At 49.3% G+C, this 13,035-nt stretch overlaps 1 protein-coding gene across 1 annotated transcript in view; it reads right to left on the reverse strand.

Moving 5' to 3' along the window:
• Positions 1-2,957: 2,957 nt before the first annotated feature.
• The window catches only part of RAB3A (RAB3A, member RAS oncogene family), a 12,724-nt gene continuing 2,646 nt past the window's right edge, over positions 2,958-13,035 (reverse strand). The window contains exons 2-5 of the mRNA XM_033136754.1: positions 5,967-6,194; positions 5,329-5,447; positions 4,265-4,389; positions 2,958-3,201 (exon numbers count right to left, since the gene is read on the reverse strand). Of these exons, the coding sequence (XP_032992645.1) occupies positions 3,011-3,201; positions 4,265-4,389; positions 5,329-5,447; positions 5,967-6,194 (663 nt within the window). The 3' untranslated portion in view covers positions 2,958-3,010. The remainder of the gene's footprint in view (positions 3,202-4,264; positions 4,390-5,328; positions 5,448-5,966; positions 6,195-13,035) is intronic.

Genomic DNA, 13,035 nt, shown 5'->3' on the forward strand with positions numbered 1-13,035 from the left:
AGCCTACTGTTCCCCCAGTTTTCTGGGAAGAGGTATTGGCTCTGGAATTCACTCTGTGGTGGAAATATGTACCTCCTATTTCCAGCTCTCGGCATCCTTTACAAACGCTTCCCATAATCCTTTAGGGGAACCTATGGCTGCTTGAAGTGCAAAGGTGCTGCCTTGACTATTCAGTGCAGACGGTGCCAGAATCTGACTTCCAGGCCTGCAAAGTACAGATAGCCCAAGCTAACAAATTCCCCAGTTGCAAATCAGTTGCATCAACGCAAGCTGCTGAAGAACTCTGCTCGGCCTGTGGGTCTGGAAGATCAACAGGACTGTATCTGACTGGTGGGCTTTACTGGGTAAGGTGGTTCCACAAAAGTGGAATGGTGTAGTTTGAAAACATTCAGAGACCCAAGTTTGGAGAACGCAGCCCTAAGTGGTCTGTGCCATCAAGGACCCAAACATGCTCCCAGAGGGGATATGTTAGGGCAACGAGGAAGCTGCGTTCTACAGAGTCCCATGTCGCTCAGTACTGTCAACACTGACTGGCAGCAGCTGCCATGGGTTTCAGGCTCCCAGCGCTCTGGAGAGATCCCAGAAACTGAACCTGGCACCTTTCCCCACAAGAAACTAAGATACTGGCCCTCATGGGCCAAATTGAAAGAGGATGGAGTTGCCTGTGATGGTTGAACCACTCTGGGAATTGTGGCTCTGTGAGGGGACAGGGAGGTCTCTACAGTTCCCAGGGATCTTTGGGGAGGGGTTTCGTAGTGCTTTAAATGCAGACCTACAATTCCCAGAGTTCCCTGGAAAGAAGAGTTGGTTGTTAAACCGATTTGGGAACTGTAGCTCTGTGAAGGGAACAGCACCCTGAACAAAATACTATTCCCATGATTCTTTGGGGGGAGTGCGGGCAGCCGTCACTCTTTAAAGTGGCGCGATACTGCTTCAAACGTGGATTAATCCGAGGAGGAGTTGAGCAGCTGCTCCTGTTGCCAACCTCCCCTCGGCCCGCCTTATTCTCGTTCATCTTATTAAATACAGTGGTATTGGTTTTTTTAAAAAGAGAATAACCTACAAGCAACTGAAAAACCGTGTGTTAACATTTTCTTTAAATAAATAAAAAACCCAAACACACGCTCACACGCACATGAAACAGAAATGAACCACCAGCAGCACAAAAGCACGGCACAGCAAGAGGACCTCCAAACACACACACACTTCAGAGTCTACTTCTATTTACAGGGAACGGGCCTTGGGGATTGCATTTCCTTTTTCCTGTACACCAAGGAAGACGGGGGGGTGGGGGAGGACTGGAAAGGGATTTTCTCAGGGGTTTAGACACAGCTGCGAAAAGGAGGCAGAGAGAAAGGGAGAGACGCAACCATCCTCCGCAGCTGTGGGAATCGAGGAAAGCTCTCCTTGCGGGATTTTGGTGATGCCGGGCTGGCAAGGAGGGTCTTTGCCCTCCCCAGTTGGCCAGCCAGCGAGGCCAAAGAGAGTGGAAAGCTGGGAGATCTGTGTCCAGACAAATCAGAGGCCAGGAGATCCCCGCAACTGCAAACTGAACAGTTTCCTAGATCGTGGCTGTCCTATGAAAGCATACAGAGCCAGGCGTCATTTTCTATGCTGCCAAACGAGGCTTCAGAAGGGAGATCTGCAGACCTCCAGATTTGTTGGGATTCCCAACTCCCTTCCTCGCTGACGGCCGGGCCGGAGATGTCCTGCCCTGAAGACTGCACAAAAGCCACAGACTGCCACTCCGGGAGGAAGAGAGATGGAGAGGACCCATTTGGGGAAGGAAGGACCCCACTATTGCACAACCAGAGGGGCAGGCACAGATCGCAGGGTGTGGGCCTCCCCGCTAGCGGAGTTGCAGGACCAATCCTGCTTTGGAGAAGGGGGCCTCCACAGGTGACCAAACGGGGAGGGTGGCAGCTGCAGAATTCAAACACGGGGACCAAAGCAATTCGGCTTCAGGAATCCAAGGAAGAGTTCTCTGTCCAAGGCTTAATTCCAAGAAGCCACCTTACACAAGAGTCAGACCATTGGGTCTGTCCCCCTAGGTATATTGTCTACACTGACCGGCAGTGGCCCTCCAGGCGAGGGGGGGTGTTGTTCCCAGCTCCACCTAGAGATACCACTGGGGACCGAGGACCGGAGGGCAGGCGCTCTACCGCTGAGCAACAGCCCGATTGCTAAAAAACAAAATTAAGACTCCAGTCTTTGTTGTTGATTTCACCGACTCCGCCTTGTGAGGAGTAAGGCCACCAGTCCATTTAGCTTAGCGCTGCGCCCACTGGCTGGCAGCAGCTCTCTGAGGTTTCTTTCCCCCAGCCTTACCTGGAGACCGGAACAGGGAGGACTTCCTTCGGCCAGGAAAGCAGCCGCTCTAACCGAGGAGTCAAACCCTCGCGGCAATGGCAGGTCCAAGCATGGGGCGCCTGCTCCGCTTTCTTCAACAAGACGGGGGCGTGTTTTTTGGGGGAGACACACAGAATGCATGGACAAAAGAACCAGCAAAGGAAGGAGGAGGAGGAGGAAGAAAAAGGAACAGCGGTGGACATCCAGATTTGCAAAACCAAGAGTAGCTACAAATAGAGAGGCGTGTGGTCCAATAAATAAATAAGTTAAAGAACCCAGAACAGTTTAAATAGCATCCTCTGACGCTGAACACCCGCCTCCCCAGCCCGCCCCACAAAAAAGAGACAATCCACAAGAGATAAGACAGGCAGGGGGCTTAATTCTCACCCGTCCCTTAAAGGAGAGCGAGGGGAGATGGTTTGTTTTTAAGCTTTTACACCCCTCCTAGGTTTGGGGTCTCGTCCCCACCCCCCACCCCAAAAACCAACAACCCCACAAAGGATAAAGCAATGGGATGGGTCAATGGAGGTGGGGAGATGGCTAGGCCAGGACTCCATAGTTACTTGGGAGGTGGCGGGGGGGGGGAGACATGAGGCAGGCAAGGAGGAAGGTGCAGCAGGAGAGGGGGGCGGGGTGAGGGGGGCTCCGCCTGGGAGTCTCTTCAACAGGCACAGTCCTGGTGCGGGGGGGCTTGCTGGTCGGTCAGCTGCGGACCCTGCTTGGCCCCAGTGACGGCGGGGTCGGCCGTGTCCAGCGACTCAGACATCTTTTCACAGATAATGTCCACCAGGCGCTCGAAGGTCTGCTTGACGTTGATGTTGTCTTTGGCGCTGGCCTCGAAGAACTCGAACCCTGGCGCAGGGGGGGATTTACAAAAATAAATTTTAAAAATGAACACATAGAAAGACAGAGAGCAGGGGGGGGCAGGAACATTAAAAACACAACAAAGCGTCAAATGTTTTTAAAAACTTCCATACAGAGGGCTCTCCCATGAAAGATGGGAGCCAGCTTGTTTTCTCCTGCTCTGGAGGGTAGAACCTGAATTCATGGCTTCAGGTTCCAAGAAAGGAGATTCCGACTAAATATCAGGAAGAACTTTCTGACGGTAAGAGCCGTTGGACGGCGGAAGGGTCTCCCTCGGGAGGTTGCGGTCTCTCCTTCCTTGGAGGTTTTTAAGCAGAGGTCGGGTGGCCATCGGTCTTGGATGCTTTAGCAGAGATTCCTGCATTGCAGGAGGTTGGACTGGATGACCCTCGGGGTCCCTTCCAACTCAAACAATTCTATGAATCACCATTAATTATTTTTATTATACCACTCACTATTACAGTGGCACCTCGGTTTTTGAACGTCTCGGAAGTTGGACGTTTTGGATTTCAAACGCCAAAAACCCAGAAGGAAATGCTTCGGTTTTCGAACGCTTTTCAGAAGTCGAACATGCTATGTGGCTTCCATATTGAGTTCACTGTTAAGTAAAGCTTCCGGAAGTAAATGCTTCAGTTTTCGAACGCTTTTCGGAAGTCAAGCTGTCTTCCGGAATGGATTACGTTCGAAAACCAAGGTGCCACTGTATTTTAGCCGCCGCCACCACCAACAATTATTATTATTATTATTAGCATAATGAAACATCAGTATTTTTATTACTATCCTGTCCATTGTTATTATTACACTGATACACCCTTTTCCTCCAAAGAGCTCAAGGCGCTGCTCATGGGCCTCTCACCCCGCCATCGTCACAACTACCCTGCGAGGCAGGCCTAAGCCATCCTTGGCGGCCGGGGAGAAACCTTGCAAAGCACTGAAGCTTCTCCCCCTCCTGGATTTCCCCCTTCCTGCTTCCCCTCCCCCTCTCTGCCTCTCCATCTCTCTCTCTCATTCACACAACCCCCAGAGCGCCTTCTTCCGGCTGCCGACTCACCCAGGTGCTCGGCCAGCTGGCGGCCCCGCTCCGACGAGACGACCCGCTCGTCCTCCATGTCGCACTTGTTCCCCACCAGCAGGACCTGGGCGTTGTCCCACGAGTAGGTCTTGATCTGGGTCGACCTGGCAGAGAGACGGAAGCAGCAAAGGGGTGGGGGTCATGGGAAGACTGGACAGCCAAAAAGACCACTCACTGTCTCCCCTTCCTGGGGAGCTGCTAAGCCAGTGATGGCCAAACTCGGCCCTCCAGCTGTTTTGGGACTACAACTCCCATCATCCCTAGCTAACAGGACCAGCGGTCAGGGATGATGGGAGTTGGAGGGCCGAGTTTGGCCATCACTGTATCTAAGCAGAGGTGGGAAGGCCAACAGCCAGGGACACTTCAGTCGAGATTCCTGCGTTGCAGGGGGCTGGGCTGGATGACCCTCGGGGGCCCTTCCAATGACTGGACTATGCGCTTCAGAAGCTGAGAGCTCTCTGCCCTCCATTGCCCCCATCTGGGCTAGCAAAGGTCAGCCTTAAGTCTCTTTCTCCCCCGGAGTCACACTTCTGTATTGCCCCCATTCAGGGTGGACTTGATTTAAATCACGATTTAAATCATTAGTCAGTAAGACTTGATTCAAAACACTTTTTTACAGAAAGACTCATTCTTGCTGGTATAATCTTAATATTTACAACCAGAGGAAGGCTTCCTTTTTGGAATAATAAATTTTCGGAGTCGTTCTTTACAGTTATATCAAAAATTACTAGAAATACATTGACAGATAATTATGAAATTAAGGTGAGGTTTTAATAAGTCAACAGTTTATATTTGGACAACTTTTCTGCTGTATTTGGTTGGAAGGAGGAAAATAATAATTTCCTTAATAACAATTTAAACAATTTATTTAACTAGAACAATAACGTTATTGCATATACATGGAAAAATACGGTATATCTTGGTATTGTTACAGTGGGGCTATCATTGGATTATAATGGAAAATTTATAAAATCAAAAATATGAATAATAGTCCGGAGGCTGGTGACTCCCCACCCACCCCCAGGGTCTCCCCCGGGACTCACCAGTCCTGGACGGCGTTGAAGGACTCCTCGTTGGTGATATCGTACATCAGGATGAAGCCCATGGCTCCCCGGTAGTAGGCGGTGGTGATGGTCCGGTATCGCTCCTGCCCAGCCGTGTCCTGGGGAAAGGCCAAGAGAGGCTGTTAAGGAGGGGCCCGGCAGGATCAGGCCCCAATTCTGTCCCAACATCAGCCAGAAGGAGCTCTTTCTTGGCAGAGAAATGGGGCTCTTTCGGTCACATTGAAAGATCACTCCTTCTTTTCCTTTGAATTGTTTAGTACACGGAAAAATACAGTAAACCGAATTACAGTCATACCTCATGTTACGTTTGCTTCATGTTACATTTTTTCAGGATGCGTCCTGCGGCAACCCGGAAGTACCAGAAAGGGTTACTTCCGGGTTTCGCCACTCGCGCATGCGCAGTAGCACTAAATCACGTTTCGCACATGCGCACAGGCACCAAAACGTGCCTTGCACCTGCGCAGATACGGCGCTTCAGGTTGCGGGCTTTTCTCATTGCGAACGGGCCTCTGGAATGGATCCCATTTGCAACCAGAGGCACCACTGTGAGTGAATGGCAAATAAAACGAATAACGGAGCCTTTGCGAGCGACCCTGCGAGGCGGGCCCTTTCCATACCCAGATCTGCAGCTTGATCCGCTTGTCGTTGCGGTAGATGGTCTTGACTTTGAAGTCGATGCCGACCGTGCTGACGAAGGCGGGCGTGAAGGAGTCGTCGGCGTAGCGGAAGAGGAAGGATGTCTTACCGACGCTGCTGTTGCCGATGATGAGGATCTTGAACATGTAGTCAAAGTTCTGGTCGGAGGACTCTTTCTGGCCGTAGCGGGCGTCGGTGGCGGAGGCCATCTGGGGAGGGAAGAAGGGGAGGTGAGGGGGTGAGCGGCGGGGGGCCCCTCGCTAGGACCCCAGGAGACACCCGTGGAAGCCAGAAAGGATTAAAGAGAAACCAAAGCAAGAGCTCGTTTCAAATTGGAAACCTTTCAAAGGGTATTTTAAAAATACCGCATTTTCCTGTGTATAAGACTAGGTTTCCCCCCGAAAAAATAATGTCGAAAATTAGGGGGCGTCTTATACGCGGGGCCATCTCTCCCCATTTTCTTAAATCTGACTCTCCAAAAACAGGGGGCATCTTATATATGGGGGCGTCTTATAGACAGGGGAAAACGGATACTTGCTGCCATTTAAACACGTTAGTGGCCTTTAGTAATTCCTGTTGACAATATATGTTCAGGGGGGGAAATAGATAGAAATAGTAATATTCCGTTAATAGTCAGACATGTTTAAGTATCGAGTTTATTAATAAGGAAAAGATATGGAAGGGACAGGAAGTCTAACGTTCATGAAGAAACCTATTGTTTGAAAGTTGTTATATTCTTTGTGTGTTCTATGATGTTTTTGATTTGATGATAATAAGATGGTGCAGTAAAAGATGTGATAGTGAACAATAAAGCATTAAAAAAAAGGAAGTCAGATTTCCAGGCTCCCTGAGCAAAGGAATAGCCCTCCCCACTCCCAGGAGAGAAACCCTCCACCTTCATCCCTGACCTGGACCCCAAGACAGTGGGACCTTGGTTCCCAAATGCCAAAAGCCCAGAAGTAAGAGCTGGGTACCCAACCTCCAGCATCCCTGAAAGAACGCCACCACTTTTCTGAATACAGTGGTACCTTGGTTCCCCAACACCGAAAACCCAGAAGTGAGAGTTCCGATTTATAGACGTTTTTCGGAAGCCAATCACCCAATGCGGCTGTCGGCTATTGTTTCCGGGGCGCCTGCACCAATCAGAAGCCATGCCTTGGTTTCTGAACATTTTGGAAGTCAAACAGACTTCCGGAATAGATTAAGTTTGGCGCTTTTGTTTTCGCTATTCGTTTTGCGTTTTTGTTTTTGAGGCTTTTCCGGTTAATTTGTTTCTGTGACTGTGTGGAACCCAGTTCAGCTATTTATTGATTGACTGTGCGACTGCAGAAATGGATAAAAGCCCCCCATCCAAACAGTGACCGTCATCAGTGCGGGTAAGGAAAAAATAACAATTTTAATTTTTATCATCTACAATACTGCCTTATTTATTTTATAGCACAGTACACTGATTATTCCTTTCTGTGATGGCCTGGGAGTCAGACTCTGATGCTGAACCTGAGGGATCCCAGCCTGCACAGGATTAGTTGCAAGCGTGTGCTCAACCTGCAACCTTGTGCCTGAACCTGCCTTGGACCTTGACCTGCTCCCTGCCTTGCTCCCCGCCGGACTGACCTCCTTTGGACCCCTAGACCCAGGACTGGACTTGGACCTCGCTTCATGGACAAACCCTTGGGGCCAGCACACTTTCAAATCATGTTAAATGGCTGTTTTAGGGGTTGTTTTTGAAAGTCTAGAATGGATTAATCAGTTTTGCATGACTTTCTATGGGAAAGCGCGTCTTGGTTTTGGAACGCTTTGGTTTTGGAACAGACTTCCGGAACGGATTAAGTCTGAGAACCAAGCGATCACTGTAATAAAAATATCTAAATAAAACAGGCCAAAATAAGACACTGTTGCAGCCAGAATGTTGCAGCAGAATATTAAAATACAATGATTCATCAAATATTAAAAGCTTTCCTATACAAAGCTGCCTTTAGGTGTCTTCTAAAAGTCCAATAGTTGTTTATTTCTTTGACATCTGATGGGAGGGCGTTCCACAGGGCGGGCGCCACCACCAAGAAGGCCCTAACACCCCATATGCCCCAACTGCATGCTGTAGTGCACTGGTATTGGACTGGTGGGTCAGGACTCACTAGGGGGGTTGCAGCCCGATCTGCGACGGGTTGCAACAGGAGCACCGTTGCCATGCAAATATGGGGCACAAGGTGCGGAAATGGGAGGACAAATTCATATTTTGTTTCAAAATTAGTCCAAGAAGGTTGTAGATACTTGCTGAAGGAAAGTCCATTCCTTGGACGAGAGAGATGGGGAACATCTTGCAAATCTCCAGGACTTAAAACGGCTGGGAGGAGCTCCTCTATCCTCCCCCCCCCCAAGATTTTCGGTGCCACTGACACGCTAACCACTTCGCCACTCAGACTGGGACCTGGGAGAGACCTGAGTTCAATTCCCCAGTCAGCCATGAAGGCCACTAGGTGTGAGTGTCTTGAGGCAGCTGGAGGATGGAGGTTGAATCCTGACAAGACAGAAGGACTGTTTCTGGGGGATAGGGGGCGGATGTGGGGGACTCCCTGGTCCTGAATGGGGCAACTGCGTCCCTGAAGGACCAGGTGTGCAGCCGGGGGTCATTTTGGACTCACAGCTGTCCATGGAGGCACAGGTCAGTTCTGTGTCCAGGGCAGCTGTCTCCCAGCTCCATCTGGGACACAGGATGAGGCCCTCCCTGCCCGCAGACTGGTCAGAGTGGTGCATGCTCTGGTTTTCTCCCGCTTGGACTACTGCCATGCGATCTCCATGGGGCTCCCTTTGAAGGTGCAATCCAGAATGAAGCAGCCAGACTGGGGACTGGGAGTGGAGACCATATAACCCCAGTCCTGAAAGACCTCCATTGGCTCCCAGTCCACTTCTGAGCACAATTCAAAGGGTTGGTTCTGACCTTGAAAGTCCAAAACGGCCCAGTAGACCTGAAGGACCGTCTCCACCCCCATCATTCAGCCTGGACACTGAGGTCCAGATCTGAGGGTCTTCTGGCAGTTCCCTCCCCGTGAGAAGTGAGGTTGCAGGGAACTAGGCAGAGGGCCTTCTTGGTGGTGACGCCTGCCTTGTGGAACGCCCTCCCACCAGATGTCAAAGAAATAAACAACTACCTGACTTTTAGAAGACATCTGAAGGCAGCCCTGTTTAGGGAAGTCTTTAAGGTTTAATGTTTTAACGTGTTTTTAATATTCTGTTGTGAGCTGCCTGGAGAAGCTGGGGCAACCCAGTCAGATGGGTGGCATATTGATAAATTATCATCATCATCATCATCATCATCATTAGAGATCTGTCTCTTCAAAGGAGCCTCCCTCAAAGGGCTGTCGTGAGCGTAAAATGGGCAAAAATTAAATAGTAACGATAACAAGACTCACAGCCCTGTCTTTGCCCCTATCTTAACTATGCAAAAAAAGGACCAGCGTCATTAATGGTGCCACAGACTGGGAAGAAAACGAAACCCAGTTTCTGTTCCACATCCACCTTCCTTCTCCCCCTCCTGCAATGCAGCTCACCAGCCAGAGCATGCTCTCTGGAAATGCGAGCTGCCAAAAAGTGCTTGTGGATGGGGAAAATAATAATTAATATGTGGTTATTAGTCAAAGCGATATCCAGAGAACTGCCTTCTGCTGGGGGGAAATGTCTACGCGAAGGAAAACAAGACGGCAAAGACTTTTGGCACGGAAACCTGTTCAGTTCCTGACACCCCTTTCAAATCCCATTGTTCGTTGCTGTGTTTTGCCGTGCAACATTAAAAATAAAGCACCTCTACCTTTTTAAATAAATGCATGTATTGCAGTTGCAAACATTGGTAGGGATGCATCGACCCCAAGGTGAGAATCCGGAATGGAGACAAGGATTCGCTTTCCACGAATCCGTCGCCATCTTTTCCAATCGAGCCCACCCCATATCATTCGCCCGCTGCCCAGATCCCTTCCTAACCCTGTTGGATTAAAAACACTGAGAGAAATAAACAAGCCAATCTCTCTTTGAGGACGGTGTCCACAAAACGCTGCTTCTGGCCAGATTTCCCTGGGAGTCTGGGGGTGGGGAGGGCCGCAGCCCTAGTAACCGGCCCTTAAACCTGCACGCTTTGTTCCATGGCCTACTTTTCCTCCTGCATAACCCTTTTAGCTAATTAAATAGCCAGCCACTCGCAACATGCAAATCTTGGGGCCGCCAAGCCGTTCCTACAGGAGGCGTCAAAGCAGGATTTTATGGGAGGGGGAGACGCATTTGCACACTCAGGCCGGGAAGGATTAAATTTTAAAAAAAACCACCAGATCCTAGTTAGTGGTATTTTCATGCATCAGGAAGGGTGGGGTGGGGGGTCCCCAAGCTGCATTGGGAAGGATCCGCTTCCCGGTTCACCCCAAACCTCCAGGAATTTTAATTATGGCAAAGAAGCTAAACCCCAAAAAAGGTTAACAAGGAAACAGGATTAAGTGAGATCAAGGCAAGAGACGGGCAGCTTGCTTTTGCCAACAGAAAACTCCTTATTTCCTTCGTAGAAATGGAGAGGAGATGGCCCCCCACCCACCCCAGATGGCTGACAACTTGTGCCCCCCCCCCCGCCTGCCTGTTTGTGGCATGCAGGATTGACACACACACACACACCCAGAAAAAAAGGTGAGCAATTTGGGAAGAGTCTGGATATGGGAAAAGGGCTGATCTGGCTTTTTCAGGCTACGGCTATCTCAAGCCCTGACTGCAGTGGGGTGTCAACGCAGCACCCCTCCTTCAGATGCTGTTGGACTACTGGTCGATGGGAGTTGTAGTCCGAAAACGCATCAGTTATTCTTGTACAACAACTCACACTTTTCCCCTTCTTCCCAGCAAGGGAGAAAAAAATCGTGCATTTGTGAGCAGGCAAAGGAGAAGAGCCACGTTTTCCTGCGTCAGAGGAGGCGGTCCGGAAAGCTAAATTTGCCCACGCGGCATGTTCTGTCCCTGACATCGGGAACAGGCTGCCTGCTGGCTGCGATCCTGCGGGGTCTGCTTCCTTCTGCAACCCCAACGACACACACAGAGGGGTAAAAGAAGCTGTCTTATGCGGAATCCAGTGCAGCTTGCCCACCTAGCACAATACTGCCTGCTCTGACTGGCAGCAATGGCTCCCCAGGGGGTGAACTCTGACCTGAATGCAAAGTGACTGCATTCAAACTTTCATGGGGGGCAGGAAACGCCCTGTTTTCAGCTCCCTCCCCACCCAGAACGGGGACCCCCACCCACTGATCTTGCTTACAGGAAATGAAAACAGGCTGCATAATGACATAATAATAATATTGTTGTTGTTGTTCTTGTTCTTGTTCTTATTATTTATTGAATTTATATACTGCCCTATACCTACAGGTTATCAGGGCGGTTCACAAAATAAAATCAAAATATAAAACCAACAAAATAACCATGATAATAACAATATTACACGTCTCCTCTTTCTTCCAAGGATGACTGAAATAAGATTACAGTCGTTTCATTGAATAACTCACATCTGCCCCAATAATTGTTCTGATAATAATGATAATATTATTATCTGCTCTGTATCCCGTATTTCCTCTGAGGATTACTTGATATAGATATCTCCTCTTCCAAGGATGACTGAAATAATATTATGGTTACTTATTACATAACTCACATTTGCTTCAAGAATTGCTGTAAAAATCGCAATATCGTAATTTATTGTGTATTCCGTATTTCCTCTGAGGATTACTCACATATTAAAGTTGTTTATTACATATCCGTAATTATGTAATTATTTCACTTCAACTAGGCCTTTGGCTGATTTGACAACCAATGCCCTTCTAAAATGTGTTGGGGAGTGGGGCGCTATTGGATTGTTCTCGTTTTTGTTTTTATTCTGCATTTTGTGGTTTTATATTGTGATTTTATCTTGTGAACTGCCCCGAGACCTGCGGTTATCAGGCGGTATACAAATTTACTTAATAATAATAGTAATAAATATATTTATTGCCTAGCCCACCATTCCTCCAAGAATCCCTCTAATAATGCAGAAATAAACTACCGTATTCTACTTATTATGCAGCACCTCAAACATTGTAAATATTTGTTGCATTTCCTCCAGGACGCTTAAGTTGCTCCCACCCTCCCCTTCCCCATTTCATCATCACAACAACCGTGCGAGGTAGGACAGGATGAGAAAACACTCAATAGCCTCCAAGGTCACCCGGCGCATGGCTGAGCGGCCATTTGAACCCGGGCCTCTCCGGGACCCTCGTCTGCCTTGCTTCCCTCTATCCTGCCCTCCCCGCAGGCCCTGCGTGACCCCAAGGGTCACATTCTGTGCTATGCAATCATCCCGAGGGCCGCATGGCCTCACAGTGGGTGGGGCCAGGAGCAGGAGGAGTCACCAATGCAAATTTCGCTTCCAAGAGGCCTGGTCCGAGTTCGAGAGCAACACTGCAGCCAATCCAAAACCAAGAGGAGAGTGCCAAGGGCCTGGTAAGATAGGCCCGGGGCCGCATGCGAGATTCGATCTAATCCTGCTGAAAACAATCTAAAGGCCAACAATGGCACCGGATGCTCAAGCAGCAGGGCCCCATCTCTTTGCTTGTCTGCAGATAGACTGCTCCTGAACAGGGGGCTCTGCCTGAGCCACCAACAGGCCCTCTCCTCCTCCCCTGCCCCACACATTTGGTTCACACAGAGCCCACTTTTAAATGCCACCCAGGCAGGGCCGGATTTAGGTTTGATGCGGCCCTCAGCTCCTGAAGGTAATGGGGCCCTTTATATGTCCAGCTGTCCGTTGTCAAAAAAAACTGTCACTGTTCTTTTGTGTTGAATATATGCTATATGGCCATTGATGGACCTGACAGGTATCTCAAGCCATTTGCACCTGTTGTCATGCAACCAGGCCATGCAGAATGTAGGCACCCTATATATAGAAAGGAGGAAACCAGGAATATTTGAGGGAGCAGGCTAGCTGCCGGGCCCCATGACTTACATCAGAGGAGCCGACACAACATAAAACATGGTTGCTGTATGTAGGTTAAATTTTGT

Source organism: Lacerta agilis, chromosome 18 (assembly GCF_009819535.1).
Source record: "Lacerta agilis isolate rLacAgi1 chromosome 18, rLacAgi1.pri, whole genome shotgun sequence".
Classification (NCBI taxonomy): Eukaryota; Metazoa; Chordata; class Lepidosauria; order Squamata; family Lacertidae; genus Lacerta; species Lacerta agilis.